General features: G+C 31.7%; 1 protein-coding gene across 1 annotated transcript in view; it reads right to left on the bottom strand.

The window, feature by feature from the left end:
* The window catches only part of LOC147072435 (uncharacterized), a 107,038-nt gene that overhangs the window by 54,245 nt on the left and 36,386 nt on the right, over positions 1–16,407 (bottom strand). Inside the window, exons 3-4 of the mRNA XM_085947318.1 lie at positions 15,541–15,730; positions 2,523–2,669 (exon numbers count right to left, since the gene is read on the bottom strand). Of these exons, the coding sequence (XP_085803444.1) occupies positions 2,523–2,669; positions 15,541–15,730 (337 nt within the window). The remainder of the gene's footprint in view (positions 1–2,522; positions 2,670–15,540; positions 15,731–16,407) is intronic.

Raw genomic sequence — 16,407 nt, 5'->3', positions numbered from 1 at the left:
ACCTACCTCTTTCTGAAAATATCCTCTCAACACTCGCTTGGGTAGTGAGCATATTGGATACGACTTGACATGCCGCTTGAATTCGTTTTCATGTCAAATATAATATTTTCGTTGGATTTTAGGACGAAAATTGAATAATAATAAAAAAACACTACAAATTTTTGGTGCTCCGGCTCCGCTTCTGCTCCAAGTAAAACCCTATTGCTCTACTGCTCCGTGCTCCTGTCCCGAGCTTCGCTCCAACGCTCTGAATAATAGGTCTAGTACAGTTTTAATTATCCGATATAAAATGGTATGGAAGTCATATTTTTTATATAAGTTGTAAAAAATGTAAATGAAAATATTTCAAATATATTTTATACTTATTTTAATATTTACGTTAGTAAACTGTACTTCAGTATTAAAAAAAACATAAAAGCACCATCCATTAATTCAATTACTAATTAACTTTGTATTTAACTAACTCACTAACTTTTCACTACCTGTTTATGGAGGGGGAGAGTCACAAAGTTAATTTATTGAAAATAATAGATCAATGTATTAGTTCTTAATGGTTTAAAAATCAAATAACATACAATATGCTACTTATCATCTCATGTTTTAAATAAATAGCTGGATTTGTTACTATTTTTGATTTCAGAAATGGGTTTACGGTTTACATTAAACTGTCATCATAATCAATTTAAATACTGTAGAGTTGGTAAGATCAATATTATTATATTAACTTTTAATTGGTTAAATGCGTAAACGTTTAGTAGCGTTGTAATATTTCGTTAGAAGTATCTTACCTAAAAAGCAATATCCGTAAAAGCGACACAGCCGAACACATAATTACCCTTACGTCACATAATGCGGGCCGTATCATCTGCATACCACATTTGTCGAGCACTTATGTGAAACCAAACCGTGAATAGTTATCTTCTCTTGAGAGATGATTTGCAATACATAGACCGCGGCACGTGGGTAGACGCGGGATGCTGTATCGATCAACCGCCAACCATATACCTTGCTTATCTATCAGCAAACTTTGATATCGTCTCTGCAAACATCGTCATGATCGCAATATTCTCGTATGGCGTAATAAAGCTTTGCGAAATTGCTGCTCAAGTCTTCTTATCTTGTTTTGTAAAGTGACATTTGTATGCTGTACAAAACGTTATTACTTCATGTTAAAGCGGATCAAGCAATACAGCGATTCAATTATTTTTAACGCTTAAGAATTTTGTAATATTATAACATGAAATGATAATATTATAAGTATTCATTGTATGGACTATCTTGCGATAACTTTGAAATACTATTATTATTTAATGGTTGGGCCATTTATAATTGCATTCATCATAATATGTGGATCTGGACCTTGCTGTATCTGCCTCCATCCAGATCGATCTAAAATTGCTTTCCCCTAATTTAGGATACTCACGATATTTAAATCCAACTCGAAACTATGCTTCCATTTTGTACGACATTGACTAATGGGTCTTCGTTTGCTTTCCAGTTTTCCAAATGACAGATTATTTTCCATGCAAAAATCGTGCATCCGGTGTATACGGCTCAGATATACGATGTGCGGGGTTCTCGTAGAAAGATTATAGCTTGTTATTATATCTGTAAATCGGTAATACGACTATGTGTAAGTAATGGGGTCCGAATATACCATGCAGCTTGCTCCGCTCGAATGAACCTACTGCTGTGATTACATTATAATGCACGTCGCGTACTATCACAATATGCTGTCACAGTAAGCTGCCGCTACGGGAAAAAACTGTATAATGTCGTTTTTCTTGGTGTTTAAAATATTATCAAACTGATGCTCCCATCCCATAGCATATTTTGACCTTCAAACAAACATTGTCAGTTAGCAGTTAGCAAAATCTGCTAAAATCACCAGTACAACAATGAGGTCACCTCACGCGCACCGCCCTACATCGACACCCGCATGACTCAATGAATGTTATTTTTAACATATTCTACATGCCTACACATTTTTGACTCATGTTAAAATCGCGTGTTTTTTGTTTGTACTATGTATTTTCTATAAGAATGTTGTCTATTATCTATGGTCTGGAGGTTGGGTTCTGTTCAAAATATTATCTATGGATGCAATATCGCATGTAATTTTAACGTACGCATTCATAGAAACTGTTAAAATTAATTGAAACGAAATTAGCATGAAAAATGAATAGTAATTCACAATACTAATACATTAGAGTTGGCACTTTCTATCATTGAATTTATAGAGATAGTGATCATTGAGAATATAGTCATATATTTGACGACTGGTATTTATAGTGGTTTTTAGACGATGCATTTTTAGAATCAGTTCGATGCCTTGGACCGCAGTACCTTTATTAGATCGAAGCGTTATTTACTTATTTTAACTAAAGCTAATTACCCAACTTATATGAGGTACATTTAATGATTTACCTGTATATGGAATTTTAATTGCTGCATGCGCGCTTTGATGTTAATCAAGACATTTCGAAATTAAATTGCTAAATACAAATGACATAGGTACTTACTCATGTCTTTGCCGTTAGGAAACAAGGCAAGATTCCAGTCGAAGCCTCCGAATGTGAAATATGTTGTCTCAAGCTTGACGCCTGCGGCGCTCCCATTGTGTTTTCCGGCGTGCGTCCCTGCTACCGCTGTTGCCGGTCGGTGGTGCCCTAAAGAAATAACAAAATGTAAAACTATTACATATATTTGTTACAAATAACATTTTCTTATCATGCAATATGTTTTGAATGCATGTAGAAATTTAAAAATTATAATATTTCAGAAAAAATGAATGAAAATGTATAATAGTATAGAAGAAGTAGCTAATGTAGGTAGATTTTAAAGATTTTAATAATTATATTAGCTGTGCTTTCTCATTGCAGATTTGTTCAGTGTAGAAAGTATGCTTGTACTGTGAGATTTAGTTGTCAGAACCGCAGAAAGATTTAAGAAATTCTTGTGTTGCAAGTATAAAAACCATAATTATTTAAATGAATCAAAGCGATACTACGTATTTAAGTAACCACAGTAAATTTTCAAAACAAAGCAAGGTTTTTTATTATACATAATTATAACAATTGGTAATGCTTGCAATAGAGTGAAAAATTTTGTTTTGTATAGCCGGAAGTTGCCCATACACCAATCGTTCTGAAATTGCTCTTGAAATTTATACATATTGCGTATCGTATTTGCCTTGGTCTTGACATTATATATTATGACATGTTTATATATTATTATTATTATTATCATAAGGTGAGAAAATATAAAGTATAATTATAACATATACGTTTTCCTACAAAGTCTAAAGATGATATAGGTTTATCTCGCAAAAATATTCCATATTCTTAATTTTTGACATTCACACAACACTCCGACGTTCCTTGAAGGCTTTCGTTATGTTATACAAGATAAAAATTGATTCTATGACTAAAATTAATTATAAAACGTTTAGGAACATATAGCCATGTCCCTCACAAGGGGGACTAACAGGGCTCTATCACGGAGGCCTAGGCTCAGAGGGGTCTGGCGTGACGGGTTGACTAGATAAGTAAGCTAAACACACATCACAAATTTGTTATGATAGTAAAAAAAGTCGCCCGTCTTGGTATTTTACTTCAAGGATATTAACATTTTAAAATTAAATACTACTGTCGAGCGTCACACTGCCTTCAACCTTAGTTATAAATAGGGGACCCGCTTCAGGATGTTGGGGCCATGACATGTATGAAATTTACAACGATTTAAATTTGCAACTGTTTATTTGGAGCCTCAATTATTAATTTTGTATTGTGCAAATCATTCTTTTTTTAAAAGAACTTTTAAATCAGCTCATGTAAACTATTGAACTCAATCGTAAAAGTAAGAATGTTAATTCACCATTAAAAGTGTAAAACTTTCCAAGATGGTTTTTACATCTCGATTTCATAAAAAATCCTATAGAGAAAAATACACTAATTATAATTTTAATGAAAGTTCACTAGCTGCTTATTCGAGTCGAGTTTGTTGGCTTTAGAAATGTGTTTTAATTTGTGCTGCAGCCATGCACATTTCACGGCTTTAATTATCGTTATTCACAAGGGAGAACTAAAAATAAATAGGAATATTAAAATTTCACACAGGGTTAAACAGCTGGGTTAACTTGACTGTAAAACTTAGACTAGCTGCTATAGATATCATTTTAAAATATTATTATCTCTTTTATTTATTTTATGCTGACACAAGTCATACAAAATTCGAATATTGTAATAAATAAAACGTTTCAGAAGTATTTTAAATATACAGAATAAAAGTAAAATAAAAATGAAATCATGACAGATTGTTTTTGTTTATTTATGCCACAATATAATCAACTCATGAACAAATATTGTAATAAATGAAACGTTTTGTTAAATATTAAATTGTGTTTAAAATATCCAGAATAAAAGTTTCACTGAAAAAACAAATACATATATGAAAATTCAATGGCAACTATATTTTCATTTTAGAGTGTTACATAATTTGTATGGTAGGTATATTCAATTTAGCTTTAATGGCTAATAATTGTAAATAGTCCCTGGATATTGTAATTTATTTTTGTGTGCTATTTAGACGCAATAAATTATATAATAAATTAAAATCGCCAGCTTGCTTTTATCTTAGGAAAAAATAATTTCATTTTGCTTTGAAGGCATTGTATATAAATGTTGTTTTGTTTTTAAATTAAAATACACAGAAGATATTCTCAGGAAGAATTAGAATATTTATACGAAATCTTCTCACAATTAGAAAAATATAGCGTGTTAAGCGAACGTTCTTTAAGTAGAATTGATTTCATTTTCAGTTAATTCTGTTTTGTATGAAAAGTTATTTCGGAAGAAATCCGAAAAAAGTAAAACTATTATTGGTTGCTTAGTGAGTCCTAGCAACTAAATTATTAATATATACGTGCGTTACTATGGAAATCAATATGACATTTCAGTATTATTTCTATCAAGTACAATTTTTTTTTGATCGTTTAAGCTAGTCAAGTCAAGTTTATATGATTCAACAGAAAATTTAAAAATGTTAATTAATTAATTAAATTATTAATTGAAGACATTCGCAAAACGACAAACTCATTAAAAATACTAAAAAAAAAAAAAATTGCACTGATGCTCTTTACTGATTTATATGATAGTTACCAGGGGCATACTATCAAGAATTTCAGAGTTCTAATTTCCACTGCGTATAAAGCCTCGATGACATTGAGCGAGTTTACTAGCTACTAGCCGGAGAGTTTAAAAGCGGGCGAGTTAGCTAGTGCGATAGTGATGACAGCGGTGACACACAAATCTTTCCACTCGCTCAGTAGCCAAATAGCTAGCGAGTTGAAACCATGTGTTGTTTCTCTAATTTGCTAAACTTTTTTGGGTATTCGCAGCTAGTTCACTATCAACTATGATCACACACGGCTAGTTTACTAGCTAACAAGCCCACACGCCAGCGAGTAAGCGAGCGAACATGATAACACTTGGTGAGTTTACTATCAGATAGTAAATTCGCCGGTTAGTAGCTATAGTAAAATCGCTTAATGTCATCGAGCCTTAAGTCGGAAAAATACATGGCTTACTTAAATAACTAATACTATGCATTATGACATAACTGTTTTGTCATTGGATATTAAGGCTATAGTTCAGCTGAGGCATGGTCTAAAATGATTGTTGCTAGGCGATGCGCGGATTGTGCAAATGACGCGTGCCGAACGAAATATAATTTGTCATAAAAATCCAACATGCGTCCATTTAATGTTATGTTTATTGTTATATTACTACTAATAATAGTATATTCATTGAAATATTTTCCTTTTTAAGTACTTACGAAAGTTTTTTAGTCATCTTTACACGATTTAAGAATATTTTCATCCGACGCCATGACAAAATGCAATAAAGCGTTAAAAAGCTATATAAATATGTATTATATACATATATATGTATAGACTTGACGAGTACCAAACTAAATTGTATAGAATATGTGTTAAAAGAGACGGTGGTAATACTGATCCGATAAGCAGATTAAAAAGTTTTGCGTGATGTTGCGCGAATTAGGGTATTTACCTGACGAGTGTGACAATTAAGACACGAAAGGTGCGACGACAGTGTAGTATTAATGCCGTTATCTTGACTAGATGACGCGAAACGAGTATCGCGCGTGATAAAAACTGCGATTAACCTTTCATCATGAGCGCCTGCCTCACCCGAAGGTCGGAGGTTAACTAAACTTCGCATCTGCTAATTACTTTTTGACTAATTATTATCTTCTCGAAAAAATCCTTTACTCCTTACAAGATCTACTGGAAAAGGGTTTTAATTAGACCCACTTTTACGTAATTATTTATATTAACAAGTTCTCAGAATACTTATATTATGTAGGCAGGTAGTTTTCCTGAAAATTTATCACTGAAAAATATGTGGGAAGATCTTGAAAGCTTTTTTATTCACTGTAATGTAGCTTATTGTGGATTTTAAATTAAAAGACTTAATATTACATACAATATTAAAATAATATATAAATTATATACTCAATACTTTCTTCTTTTTATTTCTTTTGACCATGTCCGATCCTAATAGAATCATATTATGGACCTCTACGGAGTGGAGGTTTGTATTAATAAATTTTTGTATTTACGATAAATGGATGTTAGCCACTTGCTTAACCTATGGGGTCTATACTGTGACTACAAGCACATTGAGGTTAATGGGACCATCAAACCACATCCGGTTTTAATCGGACGTATCACGGGACCCTATATTTGCTGTGAAGTATCATTTTTTAAAACTGAGAGTGTCTCAGGAGCAGTTACCCAAGGCTGGGGTCACCATGCACCCAAATATGCTTTTGATTTAATTTACATGACTTGACTTATGGGAGAGATGAGCACGTAGATGTAATATTAAAAATTATAGTATATATCCAAGCTAATATGTATATTTTTCAGACCTAAGATTCGAACCTGAGACCCACGATATTATAAACCGACAGGTAAGACGCTCAGATGTCGTGGGCGAATGGGCATACTCAACATTACACATGAATAGGATTTATCGTATTTGCTATTTTTAATGATAAAACGAGTAGTAAGTAAATGTGATGTTCTTTCAAGACAATAAAAAAATTCTGAAGACCATAAAAATAACAAATATAAATGCTACCTGTGCTAATGGATGCTTGAAAAACATTGAAATTTCATGTAACATAACTCCAAGTAATAAAAGTAGTGCTACATAGTATGGAAAACCACATGTTGGTTTTTAACGCGGAAAGAATAAAAAAATATATACAGAATCGTGTGTTTATTATGTGATTGTGCTTAAATTGATGAAACGGAAGTTAATTGAACACACCGTTTCTTGGTGAATATAATAATTTCAGCAAAAATTGATTCCGCTGATGAAAAGTCAGAGTCTTCACATTATTTCACGGTTACATATAAGTTGTACGTATGCAGTTCATCGTGGGACACTTATTCGTGCGCCGCAGTTCGTGAAACATGAGTTCGTATAACATTTTATCAAATGACGTGTTTTTCGTTGAACATTTCACCGTGGAATACATTTGTACGTATCTTACAAAATGCGGCGATAGTTTGCAAATAGTACTGTTCCAATTAGATTAACCCTAACTCAACCTAACCTAACCTAGTAAAGACATCTCCACGTGTTGTAGCATATGTACAAATATACTACACGGTGAAATGTTCAATGAAGAACTCGTCATTTGATTAAATGTTACACGAACTCATGTTTCACGTACTGTGGCGCACGAATAAGTGTCCTGCGGTGAACTGTTTACGTACGAATTTCCGGATATGGATTTTCATACAAAATGAAAGGGTATGCTATTCTAGTCTAAGTCTAAGTAAGTCTTCCAACGGGCGGCACTTTGCCTAGGGACGTCACTGCTTGGAACAAACACGAATTGAAAAAAATGTGATTTTTGCATGTCGCAGTATTTGAATCCACATATTATACGCATTCTGAGCTGGAAAGATCCAACGCAGAATTAAGTTAATAATAATTATCATTTCCACTTTACCTTTGAAATATATATTTACTTTACCCCTAACCGATAGCAAAAGAAGCCTAATACTATGGTTACATGTAAGTTGTACGTATGCAGTTCATCGTGGGACACTTATTCGTGTGCCGCAGTACGTGAAACATGAGTTCGTATAACATTTTATCAAATGACGAGTTCTTCGTTGAACATTTCACCGTGAAATACATTTGTACGTATCTTACAAAATGCGGCAATAGTTTGCATATACCCTAACCTAACATAACCTATTAAAGACATCTCATAAAATTTGCCATATATTGTAGCATACGTATAAATATACTCCACGGTGAAATGTTCAACGAAGAACTCGTCATTTGATTAAACGTTACACGACATCATGTTTCACGTACTGCGGCGCACGAATAAGTACCATGCGGTGAACTGTTTACGAACAAATTTCCGGATACGTTATTTCACACTAGAACTAGACGGTTTTAACCATACAGAAAAAAATCGAATAATAAAAATCCGAATCGGCAACAAGTTTACGCTCTATTTATACGATTTTTTTCCATCACAAGCTCAATTTGTGGTTGAGTATTGTGCTGTTTGTACGATTTAAACCCGTCTAATGTGTGTATTAGGTCACGTACACCGCTGAGTCATCGGTGGCCGTCCGGGCGCCATGAATACAATGAAAATGAACGGCTGCTATACGGCGCCGTTTTGGTTTTTAACCGTCGCCGTGTAATGTGAAAAGGGCTATGCTCTTCTTTGCGCCACTAAACGAATATCGCCGTATGGTCAAAACCGTATAACGTGAAAGGAGCGTCGCATTGAACTACGCTTGATAAGTATTGTGATTATAATACCGTTAGTCGTGTTATTACATTTATACTGTTTACCAATTGTAAAGATAACTATTATCTATTTAACTATTCATGTTAAAAAAATATACGTCTTTATTCAATAAATAATAAAATGAAATAAGAGCTTAGACAATAAACTTCCGATCAAACTGTTATTTGAAAAAAATAGAGCTCGCAAAGAGTTCCCAACAAGACATTAATAACGACGATCGTTGTGTCTAACTTTTAATTGGATCTTAGGTAACCTGGCAGGTTGGTCTATTAATATTAGAGGTATACGTATACATGATTGAACACCGCTTAGTTAAAAGAGCAAACAGCGGTCGTTGAGAGCATTTTCCTCCAAAGATGCTCCCAAAAGTTAAGAAGGTGTTCTTTATTCTTATTGAAGAAAAAGTTTTAACGATATAAAAATAAATATTAGGTAAGTGCCAAATAATTTGAATTCTGTATAGAAGGAGTCTAATATGCTTTTTGTATTTGGAATTATAAATTCAATTCGATTTTCGATTCGAATTATAGTGGTTGTATTGGTAACAAGTTCATTATTCTCTTCTGTATTGGCAGCCCCAAAATCAAAATGGCGGCTAACATACTTTATAATATTTTGCTTTACTTCAATAATCTATGTACGCATTTACCGATGTTTTACGTGAATATTTATCTTAAAAATACAGATAAATGTATTGCCTTTGGCTGCATACATAAAATTGATAAAGAACACTATATTATTAATACTATCGACCGAAGGCACTCGATGGAATTTGAATTTAAATTCTAATGAATTTAAGTTTTGTACTATTCTATTTGAGCCGTTTTATGCGATCCAGGCTTCGCTTTCGGCATCTTCAGGCACTGTGTACACTCACCAAAATGCAAATACACACTGACAATGAATACTATTAAGTATTAAGTCTAACTTATATAACAAATCAATACAATAAAGTAGAAAAAATTTAATCACCTACATATTATTATTAAGTCAAGGATCACATTAAAAAAAATATAACAAACAATTTATGAACAGTTGAAGTGTTTGTAAAAAACCCCTAACTTATATTATTTACTTATAATAATTAATTATCTTTACTCGATAAGCCTTAAACCCCGATAATAGATCATTAATAATTATAAACAATAAAAATATTACACTCAACAGGTGTAAAATTTACATTCTGGGAACAATGGTAACATATTGGGAATTATTGTAGTTAAGGGGGGACATGCTCGTCGAAGGTCAAAATTGAGTTTTTATTGTATTTTCAAACCATGATACTGGACACTCCTTAAACGTTGTAGATGATCTATTTATATAATTTTGAAGCCTTATTATCCTTTATAGTTATTTTAAACATTTGATGACTGCATGAAGTATTTTTGTTACATAAAATAGTATTCTTTTAAACCTCTCGCTCTAATGTTTTAGAATATAGTCATATTTCGGTACAGAACTGTGCAGTGGTGTTAAGATTTTTTACATTTATTAATTTTTAAACGCATTTATAAAACCATTAGTATAATTTATTACGAGATAATTTTTGTAAAATATTCACGATAAAAAATTATTTTGATAATCTCTGTGATCCCAAATTTGACAAGAATTAGGCATTTTATTATTCAAAAAATCGGCAAGATTAACACATTTGAAGATGAATCTAAAGATACTTATTATAAGCTATGTCTTTGACCATTCAAGTGTGATAAAAATCTTATAAATAATGATTGCTTTATAATAATTATTGACCTAAGAATAAGGTAGTGTTTTTTTGAAATACGTCATTTCTTTTGTCATTCCCTAGTGGTTAAGCTACAACATACGGCCGTAGCCATAAAATGACAAACTATAATTAAAGTAGGGAGTAAAATGATGTTAACGCGCGTGTTTGAACATGTACCTAACCGAATTTTTTTTTATTTTTTTTTAAACGGTACATGTTCAAACACGCGCGTCAATATCATTTTACTCCCTACTTCAATTATAGTTTGTCAATTTATGGCTACGGCCGTATGTTGTAGCTTAACCACTGGGGAATGACAAAAGAAATGGCGTATTTCAAAAAAACACTACCTTATTCTTAGGTCAATAATTATTATAAAGCAATCATTATTCATAAGATGTTTATCACACTTGAATGGTCAAAGACATAGCTTATAATAAATATCTTTAGAATTGTCTTGAAATGTGTTAATCTTGCCGATTTTTTGAATAATAAAATGCCTAATTCTTGTCAAATTTGGGATCACAGAGATTATCAATATAATTTTTTATCGTGAATATTTTACAAAAATTATCTCGTAATAAATTATGCTAATGGTTTTATAAATGCGTTTAAAAATTAATAAATGTAAAAAATCCTAACACCACTGCACAGTTATGTACCGAAATATGACTATATTCTAAAACATTAGAGCGAGAGGTTTAAAAGAATACTATTTTATGTAACAAAAATACTTTATGCAGTCATCAAATGTTTAAAATAACTATAAAGGATAATAAGGCTTCAAAATTATATAAATAGATCATCTACAACGTTTAAGGAGTGTCCAGGATCATGGTTTGAATATACAATAAAAACTCAATTTTGACCTTCGACGAGCATGTCCCCCCTTAACTAATAAATGATATATTTCTATGACATCAGTTTTTAAAAGTTATTAGTTGAACAATTAATATTCAATAATATTCTTACATGATACCTACTTTTTTATATAATATTATTTCTTAAATATAAAAAATCCACAAATTTAATAAACTCAATAATTAATTCCCAATACGTTACCATTGTTCCCAGAATATTGGTAGAATACAAAAAGATAGTAAAGTTAGTGAAATGTAGAAATAATTAAATGTTGTTACAAAATGTTTAAAAAAATTGCTCACGTATAAAGTTGCAAAATTGTCACTTACTTTTAGTTCTTTGGGTTTAGAACTTTTGACGTTTAGGGCCTAAGTTAAACAACTATACGACAATATTACCCACAACGCTCGCGAAACAAGCTTTAACGAATGAACTAATCGTATGGGATTACTAATTTAAATAACATGTTCTAATCTAGAAGAGGACAACACTGACTACCGTCTATCATATGCAAACTTCTACCATTATTAATTGAGTTTGAACCGATCTTTTGATCAAAAACATTCTTCATTGAAACTTTGGGTTCTCGACACGTTATAAGTTATCGCTGATGTTTGATATTATAAAGATTTATGTGCCTACATCAGACTAGTTTGTAACTAATTTTGAGGGCTAAGCTCTTCGTATCGATTCGGATGCTTTGGCAGGATTAATAATTTTCTTAGCGTCTACGTAAGCTTTATTTAGATACTATTGCTACATATCGTCATCATACTATTAAAACCTCGTAAGTCTGTTTGAGAGTAATGTTGAGGTGAAGACAAAAACGTAAATAAAACAATATTTTAAACACCTCTCTTATAGATGAATCTGCTAACACTGGTTGTGAAATATGAGGTTTTAATTCTGGTTACATGTAAGTTGTACGTATGCAGTTCATCGTGGGATACTTATTCGTGCGCTGCAGTACGTGAAACATGAGTTCGTATAACATTTCATCAAATGACGAGTTCTTCGTTGAACATTTCACCGTGGAATACATTTGCACGTATCTTACAAAATGCGGCGATAGTTTGCTAACAGTACTGTTCCAATTAGATTAACCCTAACCTAACCTAACCTAACCTAGTAAAAACATCTCCACATGTTGTAGCATACGTACAAATGTATTCCACGGTGAAATATTCAACGAAGAACTCGTCATTTGATTAAATGTTACACGAACTCATGTTTCACGTACTGCGGCGCACAAATAAGTGTCCTGCGGCGAACTGCTTACGTACAAATTTCCGGATACATTTAATTCTATGTTTTAAACCACGAGACCTACGAGTTTTTAAAATTTGTCGATAGATAGACAGCATACTAACTAGTCTTAACTCTAGAGTACCGAGGTTTTGGTATGATTTAATGTTTTTTTGTTTAATTTTTTCGAAAAAACTTCATTTTTCCATAATATCGGACGGTGACGATATGACGAAAATTATAATACTTATATTTTAACCTATAATATCTATCTATCACAGTAGACCAGTGATACTCAGTCAGTGTTTTACAAACTGTATTAACTTGCGAAAACAAGTAAAACTTAAGACTTTTTTAAAATTAACATATCCATATCCGAAGTATCTAAAATAAATTCATAATAAATTGGTACTTAGGTACTTACTCCTAAAAAAATCATTTGAAATAGTAGATTGTGTGAATATGACAATTTTTCAAATTTTGCTTATAACGTGAATAAACCATAACGAGTTCGAGTTTCGTAGAGTCGAAGAGTTCGAGCAATTTGATAAGCATTTCATGTATGACCTATTAGTTTAAATTGTCGTAATTAGATAGGAAGCTCGTATCATAATTGGTTAATGCACAGATTTGCGCGACATCAATGGTTATACGGGTTCAACTCCTTGTTCAACTCCCAAAGTTATGTACCTATGTTCAATATATGGAATGTTGCATTCTCAAAATCTTGTGAATTATTCATTGAATAAAAGAAATGGTTTATTATAAAGAGTTCCTTTATTCAAAATATAATAGATATGACGTAGTATTCTGATTCGGCAGAGGATAGGTATTGCAGAAGAAAGACGGTAGTGGTTGTTCGTGATGATGGAGGAGGCGAGAATTTATTTACTGTTTCAAATAACTAAAAGGGTACAATCAATGCAATATAATAAATATAACGGTAATTCGGTGCGATGTGTCTTTAACGGAAACTTGTAATCGAGTGAGATGCCTAATCTATACTGACCCACTATTTATTGACCAGCGCACAATGGAGTAATATGTTGAAATTATTATGAAATAATATTAATTCGTAATGTTATGAAATTGCAGATCCGCTATCTCATAATATTACGAAATCATATTATATATGGGTGCTGCCTGATTGTGCGTAAAAGATGAATATTAAATAAATAATATTATAATTGAGATGGGTTACAGGAATCCGATGACAGCCACAGATATAATAAATACACAGACAATTTAGGGTAGCAAATTTCCTAGATGCGTCATTGTATGTTTTGTTGTTTACGCCTCTATACTTTAATATATTGGTATATATAGTTTGAACTTATCTGAGATTTTATAAAATAGTTCTTCCATCAAACAAAAAAGGTTAGAGGTTCCCAATAAGTGTGCCGGAAGCGATTAGGAATCTCTGTTTTATTTTAGCACAGATTTTTTTTCTGTTTTTTTTATTATTAATATTACGACTACACACAGTTAGCCATAAATTCTTGTTAGAAATACAATGATTATATTAAAATAAAACAAAAAATATTTATTTCACGTGATCTAATAATTATTAACATTCTAAGTCTGTAAGTCAGAACATTTGTCAGTTGACTATGTCCGGTTGCGTGTCCGGAAAACTTACGTATGCAGTTTGCCGTATCTCAATTCACCGTGAAATGTTGCATCGTAAATATATGGCCGTATATTAAAAATCGTCCAACCTCTTTGGGTCGTATAGTACTGACAAAAAATTAAAGTCGGTTTACATTTTATAGGAAGCCGATATACTGGATTATTTGTTAGGTTAGATTAGGTTTTCATTCGTGAATTCATGAATTTTGCCGAAACCAGTTATGAAAATTGAATTAATGTTCATATTTAATCCGATAAAATTGGAGACCGTATGGTATACGGTCATCTTTTTCCGATAAGAAAGCTTGTTTTGCGTAAAATTTACACGTAATCGACCATTTGAAAATAAGACACCGGTATTTGTCAGTATTAAATTATGTCGATTATTTTAATGACTATAGTTTTTCATATTTAAAATATAATGTCATTCTATCAATGAATCCAATTATATATATTATATCATATCCGATCCAATAAGATCATAATTATGGGCCTCCACAGAGTGAAGGTTTGTATTAACAGATTTTTGTTTTTACCAGAAATGGATTTTAGTCACTTGCTCAACCTATTAGGTTCATACTCAGACTCAAATACAAATTAAAAAGCATTATGTGTATTTGCCAGATCAATGTTCGAATATGAGCCACGACATTATAGGCCGACGCTTATGCCGCTCGGCCATCGTGGGCGGGACATAATATACTGAAGTTAATTACTTATTCACTCGTCAATGAGATTTTTTAAATATTAATTATTACCAAACAAATTTATTATTATGTAAAATATTACAACTCACCAATAATGAATGCCTACAAAAAATATCTCAGCGAAAATATTTTTTTTTATTTCATAAAATGATCAAAAATTTTAATTTATTTTGTTTGATAGACAGGTGATTATTTTTATCGAAAATGTAGACAAAATTGATACTGTAATTTCCTTAAAATTATAAAAATAAATGGAAATTTTTTTTTTTCGATCATGTAGATTTCAATCATTTTAATAATTATATGATGCTGTATTTTATATAAGCACTCCTTCCAAAGAAATACTGTTTAATATTCAGTCAATTTTAATTTTCAAATACCCAAAAAATATTAATTAATATTTTTTAGATTTTCATAAAAAAATAATAACCTGTGGATAATAAGATTTTTCCTCTACGCGCGTCTCTGAGGTTTTGCCAATATATCTATTTCAATTACCTGCAGTATGGTGGATTCCAAATAAGGCGGGCGGCACTCTAAACTCGGCGGCGTAAACGGTCCTGAGATTCCCCATAGTCAGTTCGAGCTGGAATTCCCCGTTGGGGTCCGTGAAATTGCGCCCGTAGAGGTCACTCACGGGGATGTAGTTGCGGTTTCCCTGCGCGGGCGACTCGAAAGTAAATTTCACCTGTGGGAAAAAGAAAAAACTCTTTATTTTTTCCGCTCCGGAGCACACGTAATAGTAAATAGTCCCTTTTATGCCTCGCCGGATTACAGGCCATACGAGAATAATTTTGTAGTGCGTCGTAAAAAAAACCTATGCTTTTAGAGTGATATAAAAAATAGGTAATATAGTTTTGTATTTTGTAATGAATGTAATTTTTACAACAAAATATTATACATCTGATACTCGTTCATAAAAAATTATGAATAAACCAACTGAATGAATATTGTGAATTACTCATTGAATAATTCACAATATTTGAGAATGTAACATTTTTATATTGAATATAGTATATAATTTGAAAATACTTCAGATATAAATTAATTAATAATTACAAGATAAAAAGAAAAAAACCTATGCTTTTAGAGTGATATAAAAAATAGGTAATATAGTTTTGTATTTTGTAATGAATGTAATTTTTATAACAAAATATTATATATCTGATTCTCGTTCATAAAACATAATGAATAAACCAACTGAATAAATATTGTGAATTACTCAATGAATAATTCACAATATTTGAGAATATAACATTTTTATATTGAATATAGTATATAATTTGAAAATACTTCAGATATAAATTAATTAATAATTACAAGATAAAAAGAAAAAAACCTATGCTTTTAGAGTGATATAAAAAA

This window comes from Rhyacophila brunnea, unplaced genomic scaffold, assembly GCF_057557595.1.
Source record: "Rhyacophila brunnea isolate RB1 unplaced genomic scaffold, BYU_Rbru_1.0 scaffold_2, whole genome shotgun sequence".
In the NCBI taxonomy this organism is placed as follows: domain Eukaryota; kingdom Metazoa; phylum Arthropoda; class Insecta; order Trichoptera; family Rhyacophilidae; genus Rhyacophila; species Rhyacophila brunnea.
The sequence above is the reverse complement of the archived record's forward strand: the minus strand, read 5'-3'. Positions and strand labels throughout refer to the sequence as shown.